General features: G+C 42.1%; 1 protein-coding gene and 1 long non-coding RNA gene across 4 annotated transcripts in view; one reads left to right on the top strand and one right to left on the bottom strand.

Moving 5' to 3' along the window:
- LOC309351515 overlaps nt 1-25,497 on the top strand; it is a 103,024-nt gene that overhangs the window by 46,639 nt on the left and 30,888 nt on the right. The gene's annotated exons all lie outside the window — the stretch shown is intronic.
- Nucleotides 14,115-25,497, bottom strand: part of BMAL2 (basic helix-loop-helix ARNT like 2) — a 40,961-nt gene continuing 29,578 nt past the window's right edge. For all 3 annotated transcript variants that reach the window (XM_081879150.1, XM_081879149.1, XM_081879151.1), the window contains 5 exons: nt 24,943-25,001; nt 22,421-22,529; nt 20,759-20,840; nt 19,281-19,389; nt 14,115-18,246 (listed from right to left, as the gene is read on the bottom strand). In XM_081879150.1, the coding sequence (XP_081735276.1) occupies nt 18,113-18,246; nt 19,281-19,389; nt 20,759-20,840; nt 22,421-22,529; nt 24,943-25,001 (493 nt within the window). In that variant the 3' untranslated portion in view covers nt 14,115-18,112. The remainder of the gene's footprint in view (nt 18,247-19,280; nt 19,390-20,758; nt 20,841-22,420; nt 22,530-24,942; nt 25,002-25,497) is intronic.

Raw genomic sequence — 25,497 nt, forward strand, 5'->3', positions numbered from 1 at the left:
TTTTGTTTGTTATTGTGTTATGTATTTTCAGGGCCGTCTTAAGCATATCCGGCGCCGTGGTGCAAAGATCCCTCCGGCGCCCCCCCCCCCCCGGTTTCCCAGAGTTGCCGAGTTGTCAACCTTTTTTTAGGGGTGGAACCCCTAAATTATTGACCTTTTTTAGGAAAGGTTCCCCAGAGTTGTTGACCTTTCGTTCAATGTGGAAAATGAATCAACCCACAAAAAAGTCACTAAAAGTCAATGTATATCAAACATTTTCTCAATTGGAGCCACGGTTAGTTTGCTTTCATCTCATTAACACATACTGTATGCTTCAAATACCAGTTGAGAGATTTTTGCATACTATTGGTCAGATAATGTTGTTAAAGCAATAGAATTCACAACAACAAAAATGCTTGCCCCTGGCACATCTCACAGCTTCAACTGCTACAGACTGTCACTGAAAATAATGCATTGGTCAGTCTGAAGTAGCATATCCACAACACAAACTTTCTTTTCAAGTCTAATTCCATAGTGGGTAAAATCTGAGGGAGCCACTATTCCCAGCCTGTGAAAAGTAGTGGAACTTGGCTATCAGACATTTTGAAAATGTGATAGTTACAGTACATTCTTGCAGCCCAACGCCAGGTTCTAGGCATTGCAGGGAGTTGGACTAGATGACCCTTGGGTCCCTTCCAACTTTACAATTCTAAGATTTAGTAAAAGGTCCGTACAACATAATGCAGTTTAGTCCCATATGATTAAGCAATTATAAATAAATGTGATCGGCCCTGTGATGCTCGGACGAAGGGTAGTGCACAATTCTTTTAAAAGAAAGATATCTGGACACAACCCCTGATTTGTGAGCTGTTTGTATGCTCTCATAACCCCTTCCTCCTCTGTGTACTCAAGCCCCTCATTTTTAACATCATCAACATTATGTTTATTTCTATACTGGCTTTTGGCCCAGGCCTCCAAATCTTTCTTTTCGTACACTGCCCTTCTCAAGGCAGTTCACAGCATAAAAATACACAACACAAACACAAGATGCATAATTAAAAACAAGAACAGAAACAAAATGAACCCATAACCTCCTCCTACCAAAGCAGTGAATGGATTAAGTATACAGTATAATAAAAACAAAAAGATAAAATAGAAACAAATTATGCACACCATGAATCAATCACACATTACACACAAACAGCTGTACTCCAGGGCAGGACTAGGGGGCTTAACGTTCTGGTTCCTCAACTGGCAGCAGTTCTGTAGGTGCAGAAAAAAAGGTCTGGAGGGGCTAAAGTTGGTGTCCTGATTTTCCAGGGACAGTCCCAGAATTATGAAAGCCATCCCGGCTTCTGATTTGACCCCAGAATGTCCCTACTTCCCCCACCAGGGCTGCCGCCGCCACTGAGCTCAGAGAGGAGCATGAGCCGGCACTTGTCCGAGCGACTATAACAGCTGCTGCGGCTGCGAGGAAGCATCCCGTTGACTCTCCTTGGGCAGCTCAGAGCGGCTGCTGGAGAGGAGGAGGAGTGGCTGTTGCCCCTGAGGCCAAGCTCTGCATGATGCCCCGGATCTGAGGGGCAGGCAGAGGGCAGGAGAGCCCCGGGGGGAAGAAAGGGGAAGCAGAGCAAGCGCAAGGAGTTTTGATTTCTTTAAAAAACAATAATAAAACTTTGTACAACTGCCCCTTTCTAAAACTTATTTGTTGGTGTGTGCTTTTCTTTTTGTAAATCTACCAAAGAATAAATCCAGATTGGAATGGAGGTGTTTTCTCAGGACGGTGGAGGCAGTGGTGCCCCTCCCCCTCCTTCTGATAGGAAGGGGGAGGGATGGGGGGTTGAGGGGGGTCAGTTGTGGGGAGTGAGAAATGTCCCTATTTTCATCTGAGGAATTGTGGAGCTTATGGTATTCACCACCCAGCCAGCAATAATCCTGTTTCTGCTACCTACCACCTCTCTCTACATTTGGCCAGGTTGGTGGGTGAGGTGCACTAGGAAGGAGTTCAGCAGAGAGGAGCAAACTGCCTCACAAAAAACATGGCAGAGGGCCTTTCTAAGCCCTCTAGACTGCTTTGCCAAGCAGGGGTGCCAATTTGAATAAAATATTGTGGGGGCCCAGATAAGCCCCACCCCGCATAATCAATCACGTGATGCAGGCACACATAACATTTGAATGGGAGGGCCCATCAACTTTGCCTGGCCCCCTCAAATGCTTTATTGTGGGGGCCAAAGCCCCCAAGGCCCATGGAGTCGACTCCTATGTCCGTAAGGCAACAATATAATTTATCAACATTCTGTAGAGAGGAGCAAATTCTGCCAGCATATTTTAATGATTTATCCACAGTTAAAGCCACTCAATGAGTCAGGAATGGCCTGCTGTTTTGATTCCCTCGGCTCTCCACAAGACTATCCTTCCTGCCTTCATAACGAAGAGGAAAACAACACATGCCTTGTAATATCCACTTGTTAGCACTTTAACCCCCAAAGGGTTCCCGGGGGAGATGACAGCATCTTCATAGTTGAACAGGAACTGTGTTGGCTTCCCATTTCCAAGCGTGTATTTTAGGATTACATTCATTGGGTCTGCATTTCATACCTTGACCTTTCAGAGTTCTTGGCTTATTCTTCCTGTGACACTGTTGTAGAGTATGAAGAGGCCCAAACTGGGCTGGGCTTGGGTCCATGTTTCTCACTCTGTGGTTGTACTGACCTAATATCAGCGTTCCAAAGTCTCATACTGAATCATTACTTTTAGCTGTAGAAGGAGATTGTGTTTACATACCTAGAGACGACATTAAAATAGACCAGGATTCACCCACTGATATCAATGGCAGAGATTTAACCACTTCACAGATTAATGGGATATAAAGCATGTATAGGCGGCAAGTATTACTGAATTCATTAGGGCAGACTCTCAAAGTATTTACTGCACAGCATTAGCACTTATGCTACAATTCTACACAGTGACACTGAGTTAACATGCAAAGGACCACCTCATTTAAAATGCTTGACTGGGTCTGTGCCCATAAAACTTGAGTGTTTTGTGTGGTTCATTGCTGTGTGCATGAATGCTGCATAAGCCGCACTGAATGTTAGAGAAGGCTGGGCGTTGCCTTTCCTCATCTCCTCTCGCTGCCTGGCGATGGCAGGTGCCAGGCTGCTGCTGCTTTGGCTGGCTTCAGTGCTGCTGGCGCTGCGTGGGGTGCGAGATGAAACCTGTTGCTCTATACGCAGATCTCAATGGCAAGCAGTTTCCTGTTACTCGGGGTCAGGGTGTTGGCCACTATCAGGTCTCTTGGAGCATGGAGCATAAGCTGAATTGCTCTGGCACCTATGAGGTGAAGTTCTTTGATGAGGAATCCTATAGCATCTTGTGCAAGGCTCAGCAGAACAACAAAGATGCCTCTGAGGTCAAACCATCTTTTCGGTCAATGTGGATCATCGAGGTGCCTGGAGCGAACCGTGGGGCTCCACTGAGGTGCTGGCAGCATTCCTTGGTCTCCTTGTGTATTACATGGCCTTCAGTGCCAAGAACAACATCCAAGCATAATCTGCTTCAATAAACCTTTCATGCAAAAAAAGGGGGGCAGGCATTATTAAAAAATACATAAATAAATGTTAGCAATGTGTCCTGGAAGACCCTGTTTGCCAGCAATTTATGAAAGGAGCCCAGTTGTTGAATTTTTTCGTGAAGATTATGAATTCATATGGTAGTCCCACACCTACTCTAATCTAGGAATTATTCCACTTTTGCTCCTAATGCAGCATTGCTGTATTAATGCTCACTTTCTCAGAAGGCTGTCATTTATGAATTACTGGACTCAGAACGCTGAAGCAGAAACTACACTAAATGCAAAGCCAAGGGCACATGTGCACCTAATTCCCCGCTATCCCACAGCAGCATGTAGCAGAAGGGGAGGGTGAATCTGTCAATTTTGGTTTCTCTCATTTCTCGTTTTTTCTGTCTCCAATTCTTCACATTTTCACATCAGTTCATCATTAAAAAAAAAAAAAAATCCACAATAAATTCATCAGCATCTTAGTCAAATGATCTAATGTAAACATTTTGCTTTCAATTTTGCGTAATACAGTGCATTTTGTTTACATATTTGTATGGAGACCTGCATTTTGGTCTGCATATTGTTTTGGAAAGTTGGCCTCTAAATATAAACTGAATTGAATTTCTCCCTGATCCCTAAGCAGAACTTATTTACATTCAACATTACAACATGCTACATCTCCTCCTCCCACTCCACATAATTGGCTGCTACTGCTGGGGTGGGAGGGTGTGGAAGAGACACATGGAACATTGTGTTCCTCTTCCCCACAAGGATGTCACAGACTACTATCTGGAGAAGGGTACATTATTCTATGGAATGTTATTGGGTACAGGAGGAGCTAAATACATAGCACCAGCTACTTGTTTGTTATAATGTCTATTTTGAGCAGAAACTGAACTACTGTATATCTTGCCTCTGCTTCCCTCTGATCTGGTTCTACAGTTTATTCCATGCATTATCTTGAAAATGATATGCCAAAGCAACTGCAGGATCAATGCCAAGGCTGCCTTGGCTGGGGACTTTGCAGCAGCTGTGACAAGCATGACACTTTCTCACCACATCACTGGCCCAACCCTGAGGCAGGACATGCTTGCAACCTGGCCTTTACATACATACATGCATCGTTTTATTTGTATCTTGCCTTTCCATGCTCAAGGCAGCTTACAACATGATAAAAATTACATAATTAACCACATAACTAGTCAAAAACAAAAAGCAAAACATCAAAAAGCACAGAACCAAACTGAACAATTTCCACATAAATCATAAGAAGAATAAACAAACTAAAAATAAACAAGCAATAAAATAAACAACCACCCCAACAACAAATGAATATTTATTTCAGTTTGCTCATAAAATATCAAACATCCCTTTGCAAAACTGCACTTCATTTGATGAAACTCCATTTTGACTGGCTGCACAGGGAGTTTAAACAAGCACCCTTGTGATAATCAGTTACTTCATAAACCACACTTTTATTTTTAGCCTAAAAGGACCTGAAACACAGAAGTAATAGTACCTTTGTTCAGAGAGTAGAGAGAAGAAAAACAAACTCAAAGGCTGAAATAATGTTTGTCCAAGGTAAACTGCACTGGTAGCAACATCTCTTTATAATGACATATCTTCTAAGGGAGGTGGAGATGGGAGAGAGAAGAAGGAATGAAAAAACCTGAAGCATGCCCCTGAAGCCATTCCAGCAAAGAACACAAATTAATAATTCAGTAAAACAGCAAGATCAGCAATGCATAGCAGTAGCCTTCATTGCTGAAGATTTCATATTTTGCCTCTGCCTCCAGACCCTTCCCCACCCTTTTGGCCATAGTGTCTAAAGGCTCAGTGACCGTAAAGGCAGAATGAGAAAGATTGGCTTCACTCAGAAGATCCCAAGATCAGTTTAAAAATTTAAATTCAAGTTACTTCCCCACTCCTATTACCCCACTTTTTCACATAGCCCCAGAGCATATTGTGATAAGCAGAAAACCTAAAGCCTTTCATTCATTCTAAGTTGTTTAACTATATAAAGTGCAATCACATCTTATGTGGGGGTTCGGCTGCAAGGTTTCCATGCATAAATGAAAACTGTGCATACCCGAAGCCTAGGAGCTGCCCCATGGCTAGCGTGGGCTCCATATTCCTGGAGCCCACATGCCAAGGAGACAAGGTGGAGAGCTTAAGCACTCTTTTCCCACCAAGTAACCCAAGCAGGCCTTGCTGGGGAGACACAGCTTGCTTAGCATGTTGGCTCTGGGATGCTCTCACGAGAACTCAGGTGGCCCTATGAGATCTCACAAGAGCATCCCGGGACCAGGGCACTAAACAGGCCATACCTCCCAAGCGAGCTTGCACTTTTTGACCCAAGCTATCCACCTTGCTTGGATTTAACTTGCACAATTTCAGTGCGTGGTTGAATATGTGCAAGTTAAATGCATGTAAGATGTGATTATACTGCATAGGCTTTCCAAGTGGTGCAATGGCCGTTGAAGGCCCTGCTTCATGTCCCATTGCCATCAGAGGGCTGGTTGGCTCTTTTTATTCACAGTGCTCAGGTTGTGGATCTCTACCTTAGGAGGGCAGTTGGTTCCCTCTTTATTTGGTACTCAGCCAAAACATTTTTTGCTCTGTTGCACTGTTAGTTTGGTGTAGATTTTCTCCCATTCTGTGATTTCTAATAACCAGCTTCCAATTTTTAAGTTCAGTGCTGTTACTGTTTTAATTTAGTTTTTATATACCTTGTGAGCCGATAAGAATTTTAAAAGCGTGAAAAGGTGTGATATAAATATGAATACACCCACACACCCCAATATTGGATTACATATATATATGGACACACACCTTGCCTTTTCCTGAAGCTTGCTGTGAACAAAGCACACAGAGGATAAAATATTTCTTCTGCCCTATAACTCCTCTCATCTTAAATTGGCCAAGATACAATGGGCATTTGTTTCTCTAACCTTGGTGTTGTAGGGATAATAAAGCATCCTGCAAACAGTCTGTAATGTTGCAGAGGATTCCAGATGCAAGTGGAACAGTGGAACCATCTTGTGGACTCTTTCCTTGGAGGTTTTTAAGCAGAGGTTGGATGGCCATCTGTCATGCACGCTTCAGCTGAGATTCCTGCATCAGAGGGGGTTGGACTAGATGACCCTCGGGTCCCTTCCAACTCTATGATTCTATGCAGCAAAGCATTACATCTCAGAAACTGTAGAAGAAACCAGATTAGCAAAGTACCTCCACCATGTTCAACACCTCTCATTCTTTGTTGCTCATGGTGGCCACCAAATCTGCTTATTTGACAGAGCTAACACTGGGAATATCCATTCTGTGTTGTGTGTGTAACCTGTGCAACACATGCCTGGTTTGTAATAAAAGCTCCCCTCCCCTCACCGAGTGTGATTCCCTCATGACTTAACTGGGAATGAGTGACAACCTTAACTCCTTGCTACTAGGCTGGGTTGTTAATCAGTTGTTCACAAATTAAAAATTACTGCTGAAATATTATTGGTTCCTAATGCTTCCTGTTATTAGAGCAGACCTGTTGAAAGGTTTTCTAACACAGCAAGTTCCCTCCACAAGTCCATAGGATGAAACTTTCCACTCATTATATCAGCAGATTATCAGTTCTTGAAGCTTTCTCATATACAAACAAGTTCTGCAAAGTTACTGTCTGGCTTTAGTCTAACTACAAGGCAGGCTGTAAAAAGGGGTCCTGTTCAAGTGCAGCCAAATGAAGATCAGAAGGGCCAGAGATACTACATCAAGTGAGGCCCAATCAATGTTCGAAACTGAGATATGAAAGCTAGGAGCTAAATGACACCTTAAACCGAGGTTATGGATGCCACAAGAGAATGTCTAGGCGTGCTTTTTCATAACAAGAATACAAAGCTGAAAATGAATGAACTGCAGCTAAAATCTTATATTCATTTTTCACATGGTCTAGTCCTCATCTGAAGACTGCAAAAAACAAAGCCACATTTCCCCTGCCCACTCCAATATTATGATGAGGGTCCCTTCTCCAGTCCTCAGAGAGTGGCTGAAAGTGGGGAGGGAGAAAAAGGTCCACCTTTCATTCCAGCAATGGCAGTACTGCTCCCAGAGCTCAGAAACTGCTCGCATTAATGAAATTTGACAAGACTAGTAAGTTGTCCTGTTTACAGGGCCTGCTGTGTGCTAACAGATTTGGAGAATCAGCTGAAAGTATTCCAGCTGAGGGGTCAGCTGACTGTCTCCAGCCTGGGATTGCACCCTAGGGACTACCCTTTCTGCTGAGACCTAGCCTGTCTGGCCTTCTGAGGAATTGCAGCCCCTAGCTAGGAATGCACCTCTGCACCTAGTATGAACCAAAGTAAATGCACTCTCCATATGGAGGTGTTTTAGTCAGGGTGCGGTGACACCGTGACACCTACACATAAAGCAAAGGTTGCTCCACCTACTTAGCACAATGGATCTATTAATTAGTGTCAAAATAAATAAAAATGCAAAAACAAATTATGGTCAATAAATTAATAACCTCATTTGCAATACTGACAGCAGCCTTTGAACCTTGAGATCTTCATTCCTTCTCCATTCAAAACAGGAAACCTGTTAACCTGGTAATACGCAATTTGGACAAAATTGTCATCACACAAGTGATTGCAGTGTAAAGAAATCCTTCTGAAGGGAAGGCAAACCTACAGCACTTTAATAAAAGGCAGTTCAGTAACTCAAACTGGAACAGGTTTCATCATCTCATCAAATTGAAGATAGATCTTAAAAGGAGAGCCCTCTCTCAGCCTCCAAATGTCCCCATGGGCTGAGGGGATGGTGCTTGCGTTATTTATGTGCTCTAGTACTTTTAAATTAAACATGCCTTATTTTACATATAGTGGAAAATTACTGCAAGATGTACTCTGCTTTTAACACAATATTATGCAACCAATCACTTCTGCATTAATCAAGAGACCAAACTTCAAAGGAACATTATGAGAATGAGACAAGCCCCCAAATGCCACCAAATGTATCAAAACAAGTTTGCAGAAATTCATCTCATTCCAGCCTGAAGATAAAAACAGAAGGCGGCAATATTTTCATTCCTGCTCAGCACTCATTTCCTCTCCACCTATTCATCTTTGTTTTTCATGGCCTAGTTTTGCTTGTGTTTTGGAAACAGCAGGTTGCCTGGTGTTGATATCTTTTGCTGTTCCTAAAAGCCTTCTTCAGCACTTAATATAAGGCCTTCTAAACAGCACAGTGGCTTCAGAAATAAAAGCTGCTTCAGTTTTCTTTCCTTCTCTGCCTGCTGCTGGGAGCTCTGTTTAAACAGGCTGAAGCCAGCTGAAGCCAGCTGGTTCTCATTAGCACTTTCTCCTTGGACTCTTTAAAGCTGCAGGTGAAGTCACTCCCCGTTTTCCCCCTCCAGGCTGCTGTTCAGCAGGTGACGCTGATTCCTGCCCCATGACACTATCCCCCTTCCCAAGGTGCGCCTCCACCTGCCAGATGGCTGCCGCCTTTCGGGGAGCACGAGAGTGGAAGTGTTGGACCAACCGGACATTGGGGGAGCATGGACATGCTAAGGCATCTTCCCATGAGGATTTTCCATGAAGTCCATGTCCATAAAAAAGGCTGTAGCCCCTCAATTTCTATCATCTTCTTCTTTGGCGATCACATGTAGCCGAGTAAGATTGTCTTCCATGAACACAGCCTTAACAGTGAGTCCATAATGGACTGTGGAAGCCAATTCTGGGCCCACACATCCTTCCACAGTGGGGACATAGGTTTCCTGGCAGGAATCAATCAGGGTGAGGGTTTGTCGAACGTGCCTTCCTCTTAGCTCGTTTCTCTCTTTCTTCCTGATTTCGAGCATCTTCAAAGTCCATGACACATTTGGTAAAGGCTGTTCTCCAACTGGAGTGCCTTTCCCAATTGTTTATACTACATTTCTTTTAGATTTGCCTTGAGAGAGTCTTTAAACCTATTTCGTTGACCACCAGCATTACATTTTTAAGATGCTTGGGAAGACGATAATCAGGTATAGCCCAGGTCTGTAAAGCAGCTTTCCAGGTAATTGGAGTGGGTGGTGTGAGGCATCTGGACTTAGCAGTACAAGCCAAGCCCTGACCCTTAGCCCCATCTCAAAACCAAACCCTATCCAACTCTCTCCCTCAGAAACGGCTCCTTTAATACGCTCTCCCAATGTGCTGCTCCTCCCCCTTCTGTGTCTAGCAGACTCTGTAGCCAATCAGAGAGAGGCTCCAGCCCTCTGGTGGAGTTTCAGGGGGACTGCATCACCAGACTCTGGTCTGGCTCTGCTGTCCGTACTATTCACACCTAAAAGTAATGAATACCTAAATGTGAAAAATGGTTTCTACTTATTTTCCTTACTATATTCATTTGATAAGTGAGAAGAGCTTGTCCACACTTACATCTTATCACTGAACAGGTCGGACACAGCTGAAAATCAGCCACAGAAGTAATTGTCACCCGACCCCAAACAATTTTTACTTGATTAATAAGATGTCAATAACTCTTGGGAGAGCTGGGTGCTTCTGCTCTGTAGCCCAACAATGAAGAGTTGGTTAATTGCTTAATTGGTGAGCTATGAAATGAGGGGGAGGGTCAGATGCCTTGTCAATCCCAGAAGGCCTTGTCAACCAATCAGAGGCAGCTTTGTCAATCCCACCAGCAGGTATAAAAGTGGACGACCAGGCCTGCCCAGGCCATAGGCCCACTTTGCGCAGCCCCCCACTCATAGCTGTCAAGTGTCCCTTATTTGAAGGGACAGTCCCTTATTCTAGCGCCATGTCCCGCTGCTGTCCCTTATTGATGGATGTCCCTTAAATGTCCCTTAAATGATGTCCCTTAAATTTCAAAGGAAGCAGCTCCTCTCCCTCCCTCCCTGCCGGCCAGGGAGGAGGGAGGCTCCAACTGTGTTGCTTGGCTGTGTTGCTCACCCAATAAGAAGTCTAAGAACGACTGGGGGTGGAGCTTGCATGCCTTGTGTGTGGCTAGTTAATGCAAGCTGAGGGTTTTTTTTAATGCTGGACGCCATTTTGTTGCACGTGCTGCTGCAAACTTTGCAGTGCAAAGCCAGGCCGGGGAGCCATCTTAAGTTGAGGCTGCATAGGCCTTGTGGTGCATGTGATTCAGATTCTATTCAGCTGAACCTCTGGTTACAAAGTTGGTTGGACAGTGTTCACCAAGCTACCAGCATGAGTTTGACCAGACTGGAGGAGGACAGGAAGACTGGAGTGCCTGGAACAGGTGAGGCTGCAGGTCCCTTATTTTGGCTGCTGGTCCCTTATTTTCAAATCTGTAAGTTGACAGCTATGCCCCCACTACAGTGGTGGAGTTACAAAGCAGTGTGTGTCACTATTGCTTGTGTTATCTGTGTAGAAAGGGCTTTTAGGTGCATGAATGGGACATGACTGAACTAAAAAGGGCTTATTTGCTAAGAAATATCATGCAAATAGGGGGGACATGGGTGGCGCTGTGGGTAAAAGCCTCAGTGCCTAGGACTTGCCGATCGAAAGGTTCGGTGGTTCGAATCCCCGCGGCGGGGTGCGCTCCCGTTGCTCGGTCCCAGCGCCTGCCAACCTAGCAGTTCGAAGTGCAAGTAGATAAATAGGGACCGCTTACTGGCGGGAAGGTAAACGGCGTTTCCGTGTGCTGCGCTGGCTCGCCAGATGCAGCTTTGTCACGCTGGCCACGTGACCCGGAAGTGTCTCCGGACAGCACTGGCCCCCGGCCTCTTAAGTGAGATGGGCGCACAACCCTAGAGTCGGACATGACTGGCCCGTACGGGCAGGGGTAGCTTTCTCATGCAAATAAATTAGTTTTTTGCCTGCTGCTTCTCTTCCTCCTCCTCCCACAGAAGCAAAAGGATTACCTGTTGTTGGGATGGATTTTGGTGCTTGGTGGAGGCAGCCAGGGGAATTCCATTCTAGAGCTGTGTTTCCAGAGAATTCAAATTCCTTGAGGATTTCCCAAAATGAAGCAGAAATTCTTTAAGGATGTAAAACACCCACCCACACCAGCACCTTGATGTTGCTGCAATGCTATTATCGCGTCAATGACATGCTGCAGAATATACCTGCCTAAAAAACACTGTCCTGGGCATAGGCCCATGTTTGACTTGTGCTGGAATCTACAGCGGTAATGAAGGAAGAAGCAAGATTCTGTGGCCCTCTCCACTTTAGACTCCGGTTGTGCATATAGTATGTGTAAAGCTGAGCTGCCAAGTTTTGAGATCTTGGGGGAGAGCAGGAGAGCTGCTGACAGAAAGTTCCTTGGAGAGTATACAACACTCACGCAGAATTCAAGAGTAAAAAGCCCAGCGACAATGGACTCCTGTGGGCTGTTGCTGGGGAAGGAGAGGGGTTCAGTGAGCATGGTCACAATGGCTTTTAGATACCAAGTTGTTTGCCGGGCTACGCATTTGCTGAATAAAAACCACAAAATATCAACTTTATTGCTTTTTCTTTGATCCTTGAAGCTGCTGGGGGAGGGGAGAATCCCTCCAGTCTGACAGGCAGTTGCAGAGACTTAAGGTCCCCCACCTTCCCAAGTCTTCTCCTCACCAGGATTTCCCCCAAGCAATCTGAGACTGTGCCCGCGTGCCTGTCTTTGCTCCTCCCGCTTCATGCCTCTCCAGGATCTGAGAGACCAGGGGGAGATGGCAGCTTGCAGCAGCACAGAGAGACACCCTGGCTTCTTCACCAGCCTGACTCATCTCTGCCTCTCGCCCCCCTTCTCTCCAGCTTCTGCCACAGACTCTCCCTGCTCACTAAAAGCTGTTACCTCTTCAGCTTCCGACATCTCTGCCTCCCAAGCTGCTCCCTCTTCTCCCTCATTGTCTTCCCTTGGGGGTTCCCCAGCTGGTGCCTCCAACCATTTCTGTGTGTCCAAGCAGTCCATGACACTTGGGCTGCAAAGGGATGCAGCTGGTAGGTGAAGAGGAGGCTGCAACTGTCCAGAAGCCTACCAGTGGGGAAGAGAATGGAAGGCTGGAGGTGAATCATGCGCCAAGAGTTGGAGGGGGAAAGCACCTTGGAAAAAAGCAAACTACAAGCTGGAGGCAAATAGGTGCTGCTGATAGATTGTTTCACTCCATGTGTGTCAACTGTGCAGGAGGAGATGTAAGAAGCAGATCAGAAGAAGTTTTATTTGCATCAGCCACTAGCCATAGCAATAAAATAAAATACAATGTACTGAAGAGGTAAAGGCTTAACTATATAAAATACATTATAGATGTTTACATCAATGATCAAGTAATAGATCTTATTCTAATTGCCCAGCTATATTTTTTTTTGCAGTTTTTGCTGTCACCTGGTTACTTTGATCTGCCAGAAGAAAAGACACAGTAGCAATGGTTGAACAACCTGGTATGGATTGTAGTAGAGGGGTAATAACCTCACTCCTCAAATCTTTATAAAGGGTACAGTCAAGCAGTACATGAGCTACAGATTTTAATCTTCCTCTGGATATCAAGGGGAAATTGCTTTTAACAAAATGGTGTAACAATAACCTGTAATAATTCATAAAATAAATTTGTAGCCCAATGTTCTGCAGTGTTTTCCAGTTCCTTTCTGAACCCAATTTAACATGCTAGCCTTAAATGGTTTGAGCTGATCTGTTTGATGGACCTCTTACACCCATACCATCTGCCTACATGTACACTTAATAGAATTATACGTAATATAACTGTACATTTTTAATTATTTTAAGTTTCTCTGCATGGGCTGTACCAGGAAAACCAGTCTATAAATATTTTTTAAAAAATTAATGAAATTTTTAAATAAATAAAATAATAAAATAAACATTATGCATTTAAAAAATTTTTGGCTGTTCCAAAGATTTTGACATCAAGGAAGGTCATTTTAATAAACAAAGGCAGCTTCATGCAGAAGTTTTCATCTAGATGTCTTTGCAATCTTCCATATTGTAAAATTACAATTTTTAATAGCATTCTGACAAGCAATTATCTCAGGGTTTACTAATTCTCCACAGCACATGGCAGGGGAGGGGAAATCAAGGGAAGCCTTTATTGTAACATTACAGGGGGCAACTGAATGATGAAATCCTACTGGCCATGTCCAACGTGCGTATATTTTTGCATGCTGACAAAAGCAAGCAACTTACAGTGACCACAATGAATAAGTAAGCCTGGGAACAGCACAATGAAATTGTGTATCACACAATTCTACAAAACGATTACATAATCTTTTTGGTGGTATGCTAAAGCAGACGTTTATCTTGCTCAAGGAACAATGTCATGATGGGCATTTTTGAGCCATAGCAATCAAAACACATCAATGTGGAAAACTGCACCTGGGGGTTGGGGCGGGTGGGTAGGGCTAGAGGCGGGCAAGCCAGGCGGGCAAGCTCAGTCCTCAGCCCAATGCCATGTGGGTGGCAAGGAGCTAAAAATGGGCAGCAGAGACACTAGGGCATGGCTTGATCCTGCCCACCACCAGTAGGCATTACCTGAGGGAATGAGGTCCTCCTTGAGCTAAAAAAATAGGAACCCACAAGGTCCAAACCAAGAGATTAAAAATAAATTGAATATGGTACTTTGAAAAATGCATATACACACACTACGTTTTTGTATAAAATATATATTTATTCTTCCTACACATTAGTTAGTGTAACTATTTACAAACAGTAGAAACTGGCAAAGAGGAAAGGTTGAAGAGCAAGCTCTGTAAGTTGAAAAACAAAAATTTAATAACAAAGCAAATGAACAGATACTGCACCTCTCACTAAGGAAAAACACTGTCCTATTAAACTGAATAAAGCTAGTTCCAGAGATGATTTGCCCCAACAAAGAAAATGATACATGAACCATCATAAAAGATCCCAATAGTCATTACCTGAAGAGTTCACAGTGCCAAATGTGCATTAGGATGTCCGTTTGAACCCTTAAAATTTTTTGTTCACTCATCCAACAAGTTCACAATTAGGTGGGACAGAAAAGAATCAGTTTTTTCATACTATCCTTTTCTTAATATTACAGTATTAGTTATTTTGTTTCATTTTGCTATCTACCTAAACATTAAGGGGGCCCAACAGAACCACCACCATTATTATTATTATTATTATTGTTATTATTATTATTATTATTACCACCACCACCACCACCACCACCTTTGCTTGTTCCAAGGCTGTTTACACAGAAGTCAAATTCAGGAGGCTTGTGGGTGTTTCCACAGGATCAAACAAGGTTCTTTCAATACCCTGTACCTCTGGGAAGCAACTCACTTTGCAAGATGGACACTGTGAGAATGTACTGGGTTATGGGAAGCCAAGAGGTCAAAAGTTCTCTTTAAAAGCTCTGCTGCCAAATCTTATTGCTTCAGGTCATCCATTCACACCCTTCAAAAAAATTATTGCTTATCAAGGGGGGGAGGAATAATATATTCAAGGAGCTCGAGGTTGCTTAGAGACGTTTATTCTTACTCTACATTTTGAGCCATGTTTAGCTTTGTCAGCAACCTTTTACACATGCTCCATATACAGCTACGTACATGATTTTAGTATTTTCCTTAAAAAGGAGAGGGGGAACAACAACAACAACAACACCACTGTCAGTTTCACTTCTATTTCTGGACAGGCAAGCCAGTGCGCAGGCACTGGGCACTACGTCTTGGTGCTCCGCTGGCATGGGAAGTGTCCCGGTCTCCTTGCTGGCCCTAACTTCTGTTGCCACTAGACAGCAGTGTTGTATTTAATTCAGTAAGGCTTCTGACAAAGTCCCCCATTATATTCTTGTGGAGACACTGGTAAAATGTGGACTGGATGAGGGAACTGTTAGGTGGATTTGCAGCTGGTTGACTGACCAAACCCTAAGAGTGCTCACTAATGGTTCCTTGTCATCCTGCAAAATAGTGACAGGTGGGGTGACGCAGGGGTCTGTCCTGGGCCCCTTATTGTTCAATGTCTTTATTAACAACTTGGACGAAGGAATTGAGGGGATACCCATCAAATCTGCAGATGACACCAAACTGGGAGGGGTAGTTAATGCTGCAGGTGACAAGGACTGGATTCAATACAAGAGATTGTAAAACTGGGCCAAGACTAACAAAATGAATTTCAATAGGGACAAATGTACAGTTTTACACCTGGGCAGGAAGAACCAGCTGCACAAATATAAGATGGAGGACACCTGGATTGCTAGTAATATACGTGAAAAGGATCTAGGGATCTTAATTGACCGCAAGTGTATCATGAGTCAACAGCAGCAAAAAAAAGCTAATGATCTTCTAGATTGCATCAACAAAAGTCCAGTGTCACCATCAAGGGATGTAACCCTCCCACTCTATTCTGCCTTGGTCAGACCACACCAGGAGTACTGTGTCCAGTTTGGGGCACAATTTAAGGAGAATATTGGCAAGCGGGAACATGTGCAAAGGAAGGTGACCAAGGGTCTTGAAACCAAGCCTTATGAAGAAGGGTTGATGGAGTTGGGTATGTTTAGCCTGGGACAGATGAGACTGAGAGGAGATCTGATTACCATATTTAAATATCTCAAGGGCTGTCCCATGGGAGATGGAGCAAGCTTGTTTTCTCCTGCTCCAGAGGGGAGGACCCAAACCAATGGATTCATACTGCAAGAAAGGAGATTCCGACTGAACATCAGGAAAAGGTTTCTGACAGTAAGAGCTGTTCAGCAGTGGAACAGACTTCCTGGGGAGTTTGGTGGACTCTCCTTCCTTGGAGAGGTTGGATAGCCACCTGTCATGCATGCTGTAGCCGAGGTTCCTGCATTGCAGGATGTTGGGCAAGATGATCCTTGGAGTCCCTTCCGACTCTTCTTCTTTCTCTGGCAATCCCTCGTAATGCTGGTGGTCAACAAAAGAGGTTTAAGGACTGTCCAACTCGATGATTCTAACAAAAATAGTGAGGCTGGAAAAAGTTACATCCAATGGCAAATTTCCTGTCATTTTCTAGAGATTAAATAACCCTTTCATATATGTACTGCAACATTATATGGGTGATCAGTGCAACTCATACATTAATGCTGTTACAATACACTACAAGTAAGACCTCTAGTGGCTATTGGGCATAACTACTCACAATTTCTCTCCCTAGAATTATTTCCCTGGTATGTTTCACAAGTTACAAATTTAGCAGTTCTGTCACTCTATGCAGTATACTTGCAGTATAATCCATAATGTGGAAAAGGCAAATATTATACAGGTACTGCATATAACATATTATAAATGACCCTCAAAACACTGATTACACATGGCCTCACCAATTGCTAGTACATTACTGATGCATGTATCTATTTCATGAATGTGTGAAGGTGTCTTCACATACAGACTTATACAGTACATTACATACAAAAAAAATCTAATCTTACTATTCTCAGTGGAGCAATCATATTTAAAGTAAAGACTTTAGAATTTTAAAATAAATTGCTATTTAGTATAGGCAGTAATTGTTTTTCTAAAGTTCAAATTTGTAGGTGTTTATCTGCATGTTCAAGTTTAAATTACTTTATGGCAGGGAACCAGTACACCACATTTTCAGAAGGACTCTCACTATGTAAAAAAAATGCACTTCAGTGGCACAGTGTGCTAGAACATCCACACATAGCATAATCATAGCATTTGCATGTATTCAAAATGGACAGTCTGTATTGTATAATACATTGTATTGTATAATACAGAGCCTAGAACAGGAATACTAATGGCCAATGCTACAATCTTGTACAGTTGCCTGTAAGTAAGTCCCACTGAACTCAGCCCCCTGAAAAAACAAACAAACAATTCTAGTATATCTATATTTTCTTCAAGGCTTGGGTACTTTGGGTATTGTCAGATATGATTTCCATATTATGCATTAAAGATACATGGGTGCTCAAGAGCTACTCCAAAGGTGACAAGTGCATTTTAGTATATTACTGAAAGATCAATGGCTTCCCTGCTCAAAATGTGTGTGTGTGTGTGTGTGTGTGTGTGTGATGTTTTCTATCACTACTGCAAACACTAGAAAATAATATACCAAATTTTGTTGTTTTAAGTCTTTCCTGTAGCAGTTTTACACTGGAACAACGCACAATTTCATGATCAATATGAATGACTGCTCACTTTGTAAGAAACTTCCATTCCTTGTTTCTTGATCCCTGGGTTCAAACAATCCAACAGCAAAATAAAATATCTTAAGGACTTGAGCTCCTCCAGGAATGGACATAAAAAGTCTAGTTCTAATACAGTACTCAAGTACAGTACTGCTACCCAAGTAGCAGTAATAAATTAGGAACAAGGAAAACACATATAAATAGACAGGAATATTTCAGAACAAAATCTCTATGCCCGTTTTACAGTCGATTCTCTTTTAAATTTTTTTGTAAAAATATAAGATTCCGGTCAACAAGTGTATCAGTAACAAAATTGAGGTCCTGTGTCATTTTTAAAAAATTACATGTTTTCAACATATGCAGCCAAAATGACTGAGAATAAGGCCAAAGTCATTTTAAAATATAGATATTGTAAATTTGAATTAAAGTCTTAAAAGGTACTAGTACAGTACTAGAGAACAGATCATTATTTTTGTGCATCAAAGTAGCTTAAATTCCTTCTTAGCTGTGTAATACTAAAGAGTCCATTGCATGTCACTGAGCTCTGCTGGATTGCCCAGACCTCCTTCAGCTTCCAAGTAATTCATAAGAGCAGCCATTGCAGTGTCATTTTCACAAACTGCGTCAAAATCCAGTTGAGAAGCATCACCTAAGAAAAAAACAAAAAATGTCACCACTTTATGCAAAAATCAGCCCCTGTAATTCACTGTTTACTCTGAAACAAACAACATCCTTTTGGCACAAATAACTTTACACATCACATCTGTATTTCCTTGTACAAGATAGCCAAGATAGCCAAGACTGGGATACAAAGAATGAAAACACAATTGTACTGACCGGCAGCTGCTCTCCAGGAGTTCAGACAGGGGGTTCCCAACCCTACCTAGCTTAACCAGAGGTCTTCTGCAGCCAAAGCAGACCCCTCCACCTCTCAACTGCAGCTCTTTGCCTTTGACTAGAGAGCTTAACTCTACCACATGGCAAATTGCTGCTTAATGTTCCTTAAGGGGGTGGTTCAAAATGCCCTGCTGAGAATGATTCTGACTAGCTTGAATTTATGTTACCAGAAAAAGGAAACCTTAAAATATTAACAGATTTCTAATGAGTGTTTTCTTTAAAAGCCCTATCACTTTTGCATTGAAAAAGAGGTATCTTAACACACATTAAAAATGTACATATTAAATGTAGGCTTTATTCAGTTCTGTTAAAATAACAACCTTTATTTTAAAAACATCCTGAGGATTTATATTTTATGCTTAAACAGCTTAAGACGTTTATTGGGAGCAGGCATTCCTGATTTACCTTCATTCTTTACTGAAACATTGTTTCAAAACAGAATGAAGTTTGAGATGAGTCAATTTACAGAAATAAAAGCACTATGGACAGAATGCAAAGTATCAGGTATGAGTATCATATTGCCCTTGGTGGCAGTGGTGAACCAATATTTGTGAGCTGCATTTCTAAGCTGACTGGGCTTGCTCAATGAAAAATTTCAGTTTCCTTCCTTTTTTTTGGTGTGGATCACCTGAATCCACATCTATTTCTTTTAACCTAAGGATTCTATGAACAAGAGCGCTGGTAATCTCAAATTGGTAGGAACTAAACACCCTGAGTTACACAATCTACTTCTGCATAGACTTACAAATACTTCATTAAGTGGAAATAAACAGAAGGGAAGCTTACTGAGAAGAGGTTCATTGCTGGGGAGTGGAATAGTGCCCTGGTGTTGCCCTGAGGTTTCCACATCTAATATTCCTGAAGGACACAGCTGAAGAATGTCTCTCTTTGGCACCTGAGCACACACAGAAATGGTGACAATAGCCAGAAATCAACAAAAATGATATTACAGAAATCAAATACTTTTCAATGCTGATTCTTAGGGATACACTGTCGAAATTAGATGGCTTTGTTTACAAGTGATGCAGGAGCAGGGAACTGGCAGCCCACAGTCCAGATCTGGCCCATTATGGCAGGCACGTGAGAACAATCGGAAGTGATGTTTTGTCCAGCTCTGCCTTCTCAGACAACTCAAAGGGAAACTAAAAAGCCAGCAGGCAATCTGTGAGATCTGTAAAGGAGGAACGTGTGCTATGTGTCTGCTTACATGTGACAAGGTTGAAGAGTGTGTTATATGTGTGCATGCTGGTGCATATGCATGAGTGTGGACTGGACTTGTCCCCTTCAGCTACACCCACTTTGGCCCTGCCTACATGTGGCTCCTGAACGGTTGGCTATGAGGGAATGCAGCCCTCTAGGGAAAAAAGATTTCCCATCCTTGATGTAATGAATAACAGCTGCAACAATTCTGTATTTGCAATGCCCTCTAAAATAGATTTTGGCCTTTAGTACAATAAAACCACCAGAAAGAAAGAAAGAAAGAAAGAAAGAAAGAAAGAAAGAAAGAAAGAAAGAAAGAAAGAAAGAATTTTGTGCTGAAAATACAGCTTGACAAAGTATGACAACAGGCCCCTAACTGAACTACTTCAGAGGATACTTACCAAGAAGTAATAGTTGCTCCTATCCAGGTAGTTTATAGTCATAGAAGTTGGAGGGAACCCCTAGGGTCATCTAGTCCAACCCCCTGCAATGTGACTCTTTTGCCCAACAAGGGGCTTGAATCCACAACCCTGAGATTAACGGTCTCAAGCACTACTGACTCAGCTATCCCACAGTCGGAAGCTTTCAGGCTCCCAAAAGGAAAGAGCTGTTGCCGTTTGGAAACAGCATAGTTGGTTACAGAAATTTTGCTATAATATGAAATAACAGTGGCCTCCTTCACATGCTACATGAGGTCGTGTGTGGAGCCAAAGATGAGGACTATGCTACTAACCCTGCCCAAAATGTGTGTTGAGGATGGACATCAGAAGAGCCCCCATCAGGAGTAATTTGCCCACACATATGGGGCCTCACGTGGTCAGGGCCTCAACTGCACAGGTGGGCCTCTCATGTAGAACCTTTACACATTAGCAGCTGCATTACACATAGGAGATCTTCAGACATGATGTTGGGGGTGAGACAAGAGGCTTGGCACTCCTCCTTGCTCTATACACAGATTCTCTTCATGTATGTAACATGTTTAGAGGGCTAGTAAGAAAGATCAAATCAAATTACTGGGATATTAGATAGCCTTTCTTAGAGGCCAGTGGCTTATGGATACTCACATCACTACCGTCTACTGGGGAAGAAGACTTCCTCATCAGATCTGATGGACTTAACTCACCAGGAGGTGGAGATGTATGCAACCTAGATAAAAACAAAAGATGATGTTTAATCCTCCTCACAAAGTATTTGGCAAACACAACCAATCTGGCCTCTAAAACACTTGATAATATTTATTAACTAGTGCTGCTGTATCAGAAACATTAGCAACATTTGCCCTTTAAGATCTCCACCCCTTCCCTCCAAGGTCTTAGACCTCCATCTCTGGAGGAACTTGATCATATTCAGTCCTATAAAAGAGTCCTAAAATTCAGACTAAATGATCAAGTGGCTGTGTTGTTTAAAACTATGGGCTAAGCTGATTAAGTGATTCTTTAGTTCTGCAGTTTTAGTAGAATGGGATGCCAGTGAACCAAAAGGATGTACTAACAGCCTTGATGCATCAGGCCAAAGGCCCATTTAATCCAGTATCCTGTTTACAGTGGGCAACCAGATGCCTATGGAAAACCCACAAGATGGAACTTAGAACAAGAGCACTCTGTCCGCTTGTCATTCCCAGCAATTGGTATTCAGGGGCCTATGAAGTTAGAACATACCTTAACTACTATGGTTCCTCAATGAATATGCCTAATCCTCTTTTAAAGCCTCTTTAAATGAGATGGTGGACATCACATTTTGTGAGAACAAATTCCATACTTTAGCTATTACTGGTTACAGATAGGTAGCCGTGTTGGTCTGCCATGGTCAAGACAAAATAAAAAAATTCCTTCCAGTAGCACCTTAAAGACCAACTGAGTTAGTTCTAGGTATGAGCTTTCGTGTGCATGCACACTTCTTCAGATACGAAGATACGGGGGGTATCTGATACTTCTTCAGATACGGGGGGTATCTGAAGAAGTGTGCATGCACACGAAAGCTCATACCTAGAACTAACTCAGTTGGTCTTTAAGGTGCTACTGGAAGGAATTTTTTTACTTAGCTATTACTGTGAGGGTCATGTGCACAATCAAGTGTGCCATGCATCAATTACAGTTAGTTGGAAACTCTTCAGAAACTTTGGCCCTCGCACTCGGCTGGCAGTCGGCATGACTTCAGGGATCAAAATTAAAGCCAGATCAATGCATTATTTAGGACTACCAACCCCCCCTCCGCAAATTTCGATTATTTGTTTAAATTTAATTTTTGACTGGTGCCTAAACAGATTAAGCAAGACCTCAGAACTTGGAGGAATATGAACCTCGTGATTCTGGGCAGCCACTGTTAAAATGGTCCAGGCTCATGTTCTTTTTCCAAGTGCTCCCTATTTTAATTTCAAGTGCAAGTATTAAGGGTTGGCAATCCACTCCACTAAACAGATCTCCCATTTTATTAAATATGTGGGATTACAGGCTGGTGGTAGGGATCTTTAGAGATTTGAATTTCCAGTGTCCAAGGGTTCTCAGAAGGAACTTGTTTCAACACCTTATACTTTGCTTTTATACTTACAATTTTCTCCCTTTGAAAACACTTCAACTAACATGAGAGGGTGACCTAGCTCTTGAAATGGATCCCTCAGAGTGGTCTAGAATCTGGTCCTCTAAAGCTTTTATTTCAGTTTTGGCCATGGTTAGTTCACCTTTTAGAATAAAAAAATGGTTAGTGATTGCTGCAAAAAAAGTTATTACCTTTGTAAATCTAAGACTTCATTTGCAATTTCGGTTCCTATGCTTCCAGCCCCAAGTACAGTTCCTGTAGACATCCCTGGTACACCAAGAAATGGTGGCTTTGTTGTATCTATGTTTAAGAGACAGGGAATCAAGATGGTTTTATTTAGTTTTACACTGTTTCCCACTGTAACAGATTATCTATTTTATTTTATTGAAATAATTTTTATTAAAGATTTTATTGAATTACAAAAGAACATGCAAGGTCTTTCTCTCTCTTTTTATCATATAGTCTCTTAGTTATGTTCCATGTAGGAAAATGTATCTAGTATAGGGTTGAAGGGGAAGAGAGGTGGTAGGGAGATGGTGGGTGGTAAATTTACATATTATTTTTCTTTTCTTTTTTCAAAATTGGTATCTGTGTGTGGTTTTTGTGGCAGCGTCACTTGGGCAGGTTCTCTTTCTTTTCATTTGTTAGTTTACACTGGCACTGAGAGAAGCTTGGGAGGCAGATTATCTGTTTTAACACTTAAAAGTAATTTTAATTGTCTTATAAATACATCCTATTCACAACCATTTGTTTCAATTTTGATGACATACATGGAATGCTTTCCCTTTCATGTAACGTAACCTTCAATTTCAGTATTTTTTTTACAGTTAATATAGTATTCCAACTCCTTGCTCCAAAATAATAAACAAGGATAGAAACTTCAATCTTTTCACAGAAGTAATACGATGAAAATTTTAAGAGGTTAGGCTGGCCTCAACCAGAGCCAGGGCTTTTTTGGCTGTGGCTCCGATCTGGTGGAACGCTCTGTCACAAGAGATTAGGGCCCTGTGGGACTTGACATCTTTCTGCAGGGCCTGAAAGACAGAGCTGTTCCACCAGGCCTTTGGCCAGGGCACAACGTGACTCCCTCTTTTGGCAATCCTCACAGAACTCTAGTCCAATGGTTGCCATTAATTTGATTTGAATTAATTTTATAATGAAATGATTTTAGAATGTTGTATTATTTTACTGTTGTTAGCCGCTCTGAGCTTGGCTTTGGCTGGGGAGGGCGGGATATAAATAAAATATTATTATTATTATTATTATTATTATTATTATTAATAATAATAATTGTAATTCACTTTTTTCTTGCACCATCAGCTTTTACCCTACAAGAGTAAGACGCACGCAATAAAAATCTATGAGTTATTTGTCTGCAGAGCACAGATTTAAAAGAAAGGGAAGGTGTGTACATCCAGACAGCTTCTATATGGGGGTATGTAAATGTTAAGGGGTATCTTTGAACAGCAGTTGTCAACATGGTCCCCTCCAGATGCTTCTGGACTTCAGCTCTCATCGTTCCTAGTCACTGCCCATAAGACTGAAGCTGACGCAGTCCAACGCCACATGGAGGGAACAACGTTGGCCTTTGATTAATATTGTATTTTCATATCAAACTGAAGGTGAGTGAATGCACTTATATTGCTCTTCATAAAAGGTTTGCACATTCACCCATGTGAAGGATGCTTTGTTTGTTATGTTTATATGCCACCGTTATCTTCCATAGATCGAAAGGTGGTGTACATGGCTTTGCTTCTCCCCATTTCATTCTCACAACACCCCTGTGAAGTAGAAGAGGCTGGGAGATGCTGACTGACTCCAAAGTCACCCAGTGAGCTTTATGGCTGAGTGGGGATTTGAACCCTGCTCTCCCAGGTCCCAGTCCAGCACTCTAACCATTAGGCCACACTGGCTTAAAGCTCTCCAAAGTGGTGTTACAGTTTAGCCACAACATGCTGGGGAAACAAGTGGCGCTGCTATCGTCTAAATTATAAGTGGTGTGTATATACATCACCATATAAAGAAACAAGTGTCAAAATATTGTAGCAAAAAGGCTGCAACCAATAAGGCTAGATCTTTTAATATCTTTTAATGCTTTAACGTTATTAACAGTATGTGTTACTATTATGTGAGAATTATTTGATCAAGAGGCAAGAAAGAAATATCCTAAATAATAGAAATGATATTCTACTACTGATAAGTGATAGTTAATATGGTCCCTGATCTAACAACATTGTCTCACAGTGGAACTAAAAACAAAGGGTTAAAAGGACTGCAAATTTCCTGTGCCACAAAAACATACTGTTTTTTGAAATTTTATTCAGGTTGCATACACACCAAGGCTTTAAAGCATATTTAAGACACCCACCCACCAAAGAATGTTAGGAACTGTAGCCTGTAAATTACAGTTCCCAGGATTCTTGGGGCAGGATGGATGTGCTTTAAAGGTATGGGACGTACACAATTTCACAAACTATTTACAATGCAAAGTGGGGAGGTGGGAACTGATATTTGGGGGAGGGCTCTTAATACCTTGTAGTTCATAGAGGTATTTGCATGCCTCTTCATATGCTGGTCACTTTATTAATTTAACAGACAAGTCTGCAGCTTCTATCAGGATTTTTATTTTTTTAGTAATGTGCCCAGTGTGAAGCTCCCATTTGATTTATGTAATATTATGTGTATCATTCTCACTGTAAGCATGTGTACTTGCCTTCTGAAGACAGGGAACTGCAGGGTAACAGTGCCTCCTCATCTGATTCATTATGATCTCTAAAATGCACCAGAGCAGAAAAGTTACATAAAGGAGCATTCCCAGATGTAAATAATATACATGTTTTCTACATAAGTACTATTTCTTGTTTCTTCTTCTTTTTTGTGTCTTATCTTACTCTGTGCACTTGTAATTTTGTACTTTTGAGTTTTCAATAAAGAACCATCACCATCCCCATTCCCTAAAGCAGCCTTTCCCAGCTTCTCCCAGCCAAATCCCGCCATCCCTTGGATGATAACCATGGAGGCAGAGGCTGATGAGATTGTAGTTCAAAACATCTGGAGGACACCAGGATGGGATGACCTAACATTTGCCAAGTAAGGATTGCCATCCTAATTAGAAAGATCTAATATATTTATCCAACACAACAAGCCTGACATGGGCTGGTGCAATGGATAACTGAATATATTTTAATAAAAGTTAGCACTTGCTATTCCTGCCAACCTAGCAGTTCGAAAGCACATCAAAGTACAAGTAGATAAATAGGAACCGCTC

Source organism: Podarcis erhardii (genome assembly GCF_964252035.2).
Source record: "Podarcis erhardii genome assembly, chromosome: 10".
NCBI classification, from domain to species: domain Eukaryota; kingdom Metazoa; phylum Chordata; class Lepidosauria; order Squamata; family Lacertidae; genus Podarcis; species Podarcis erhardii.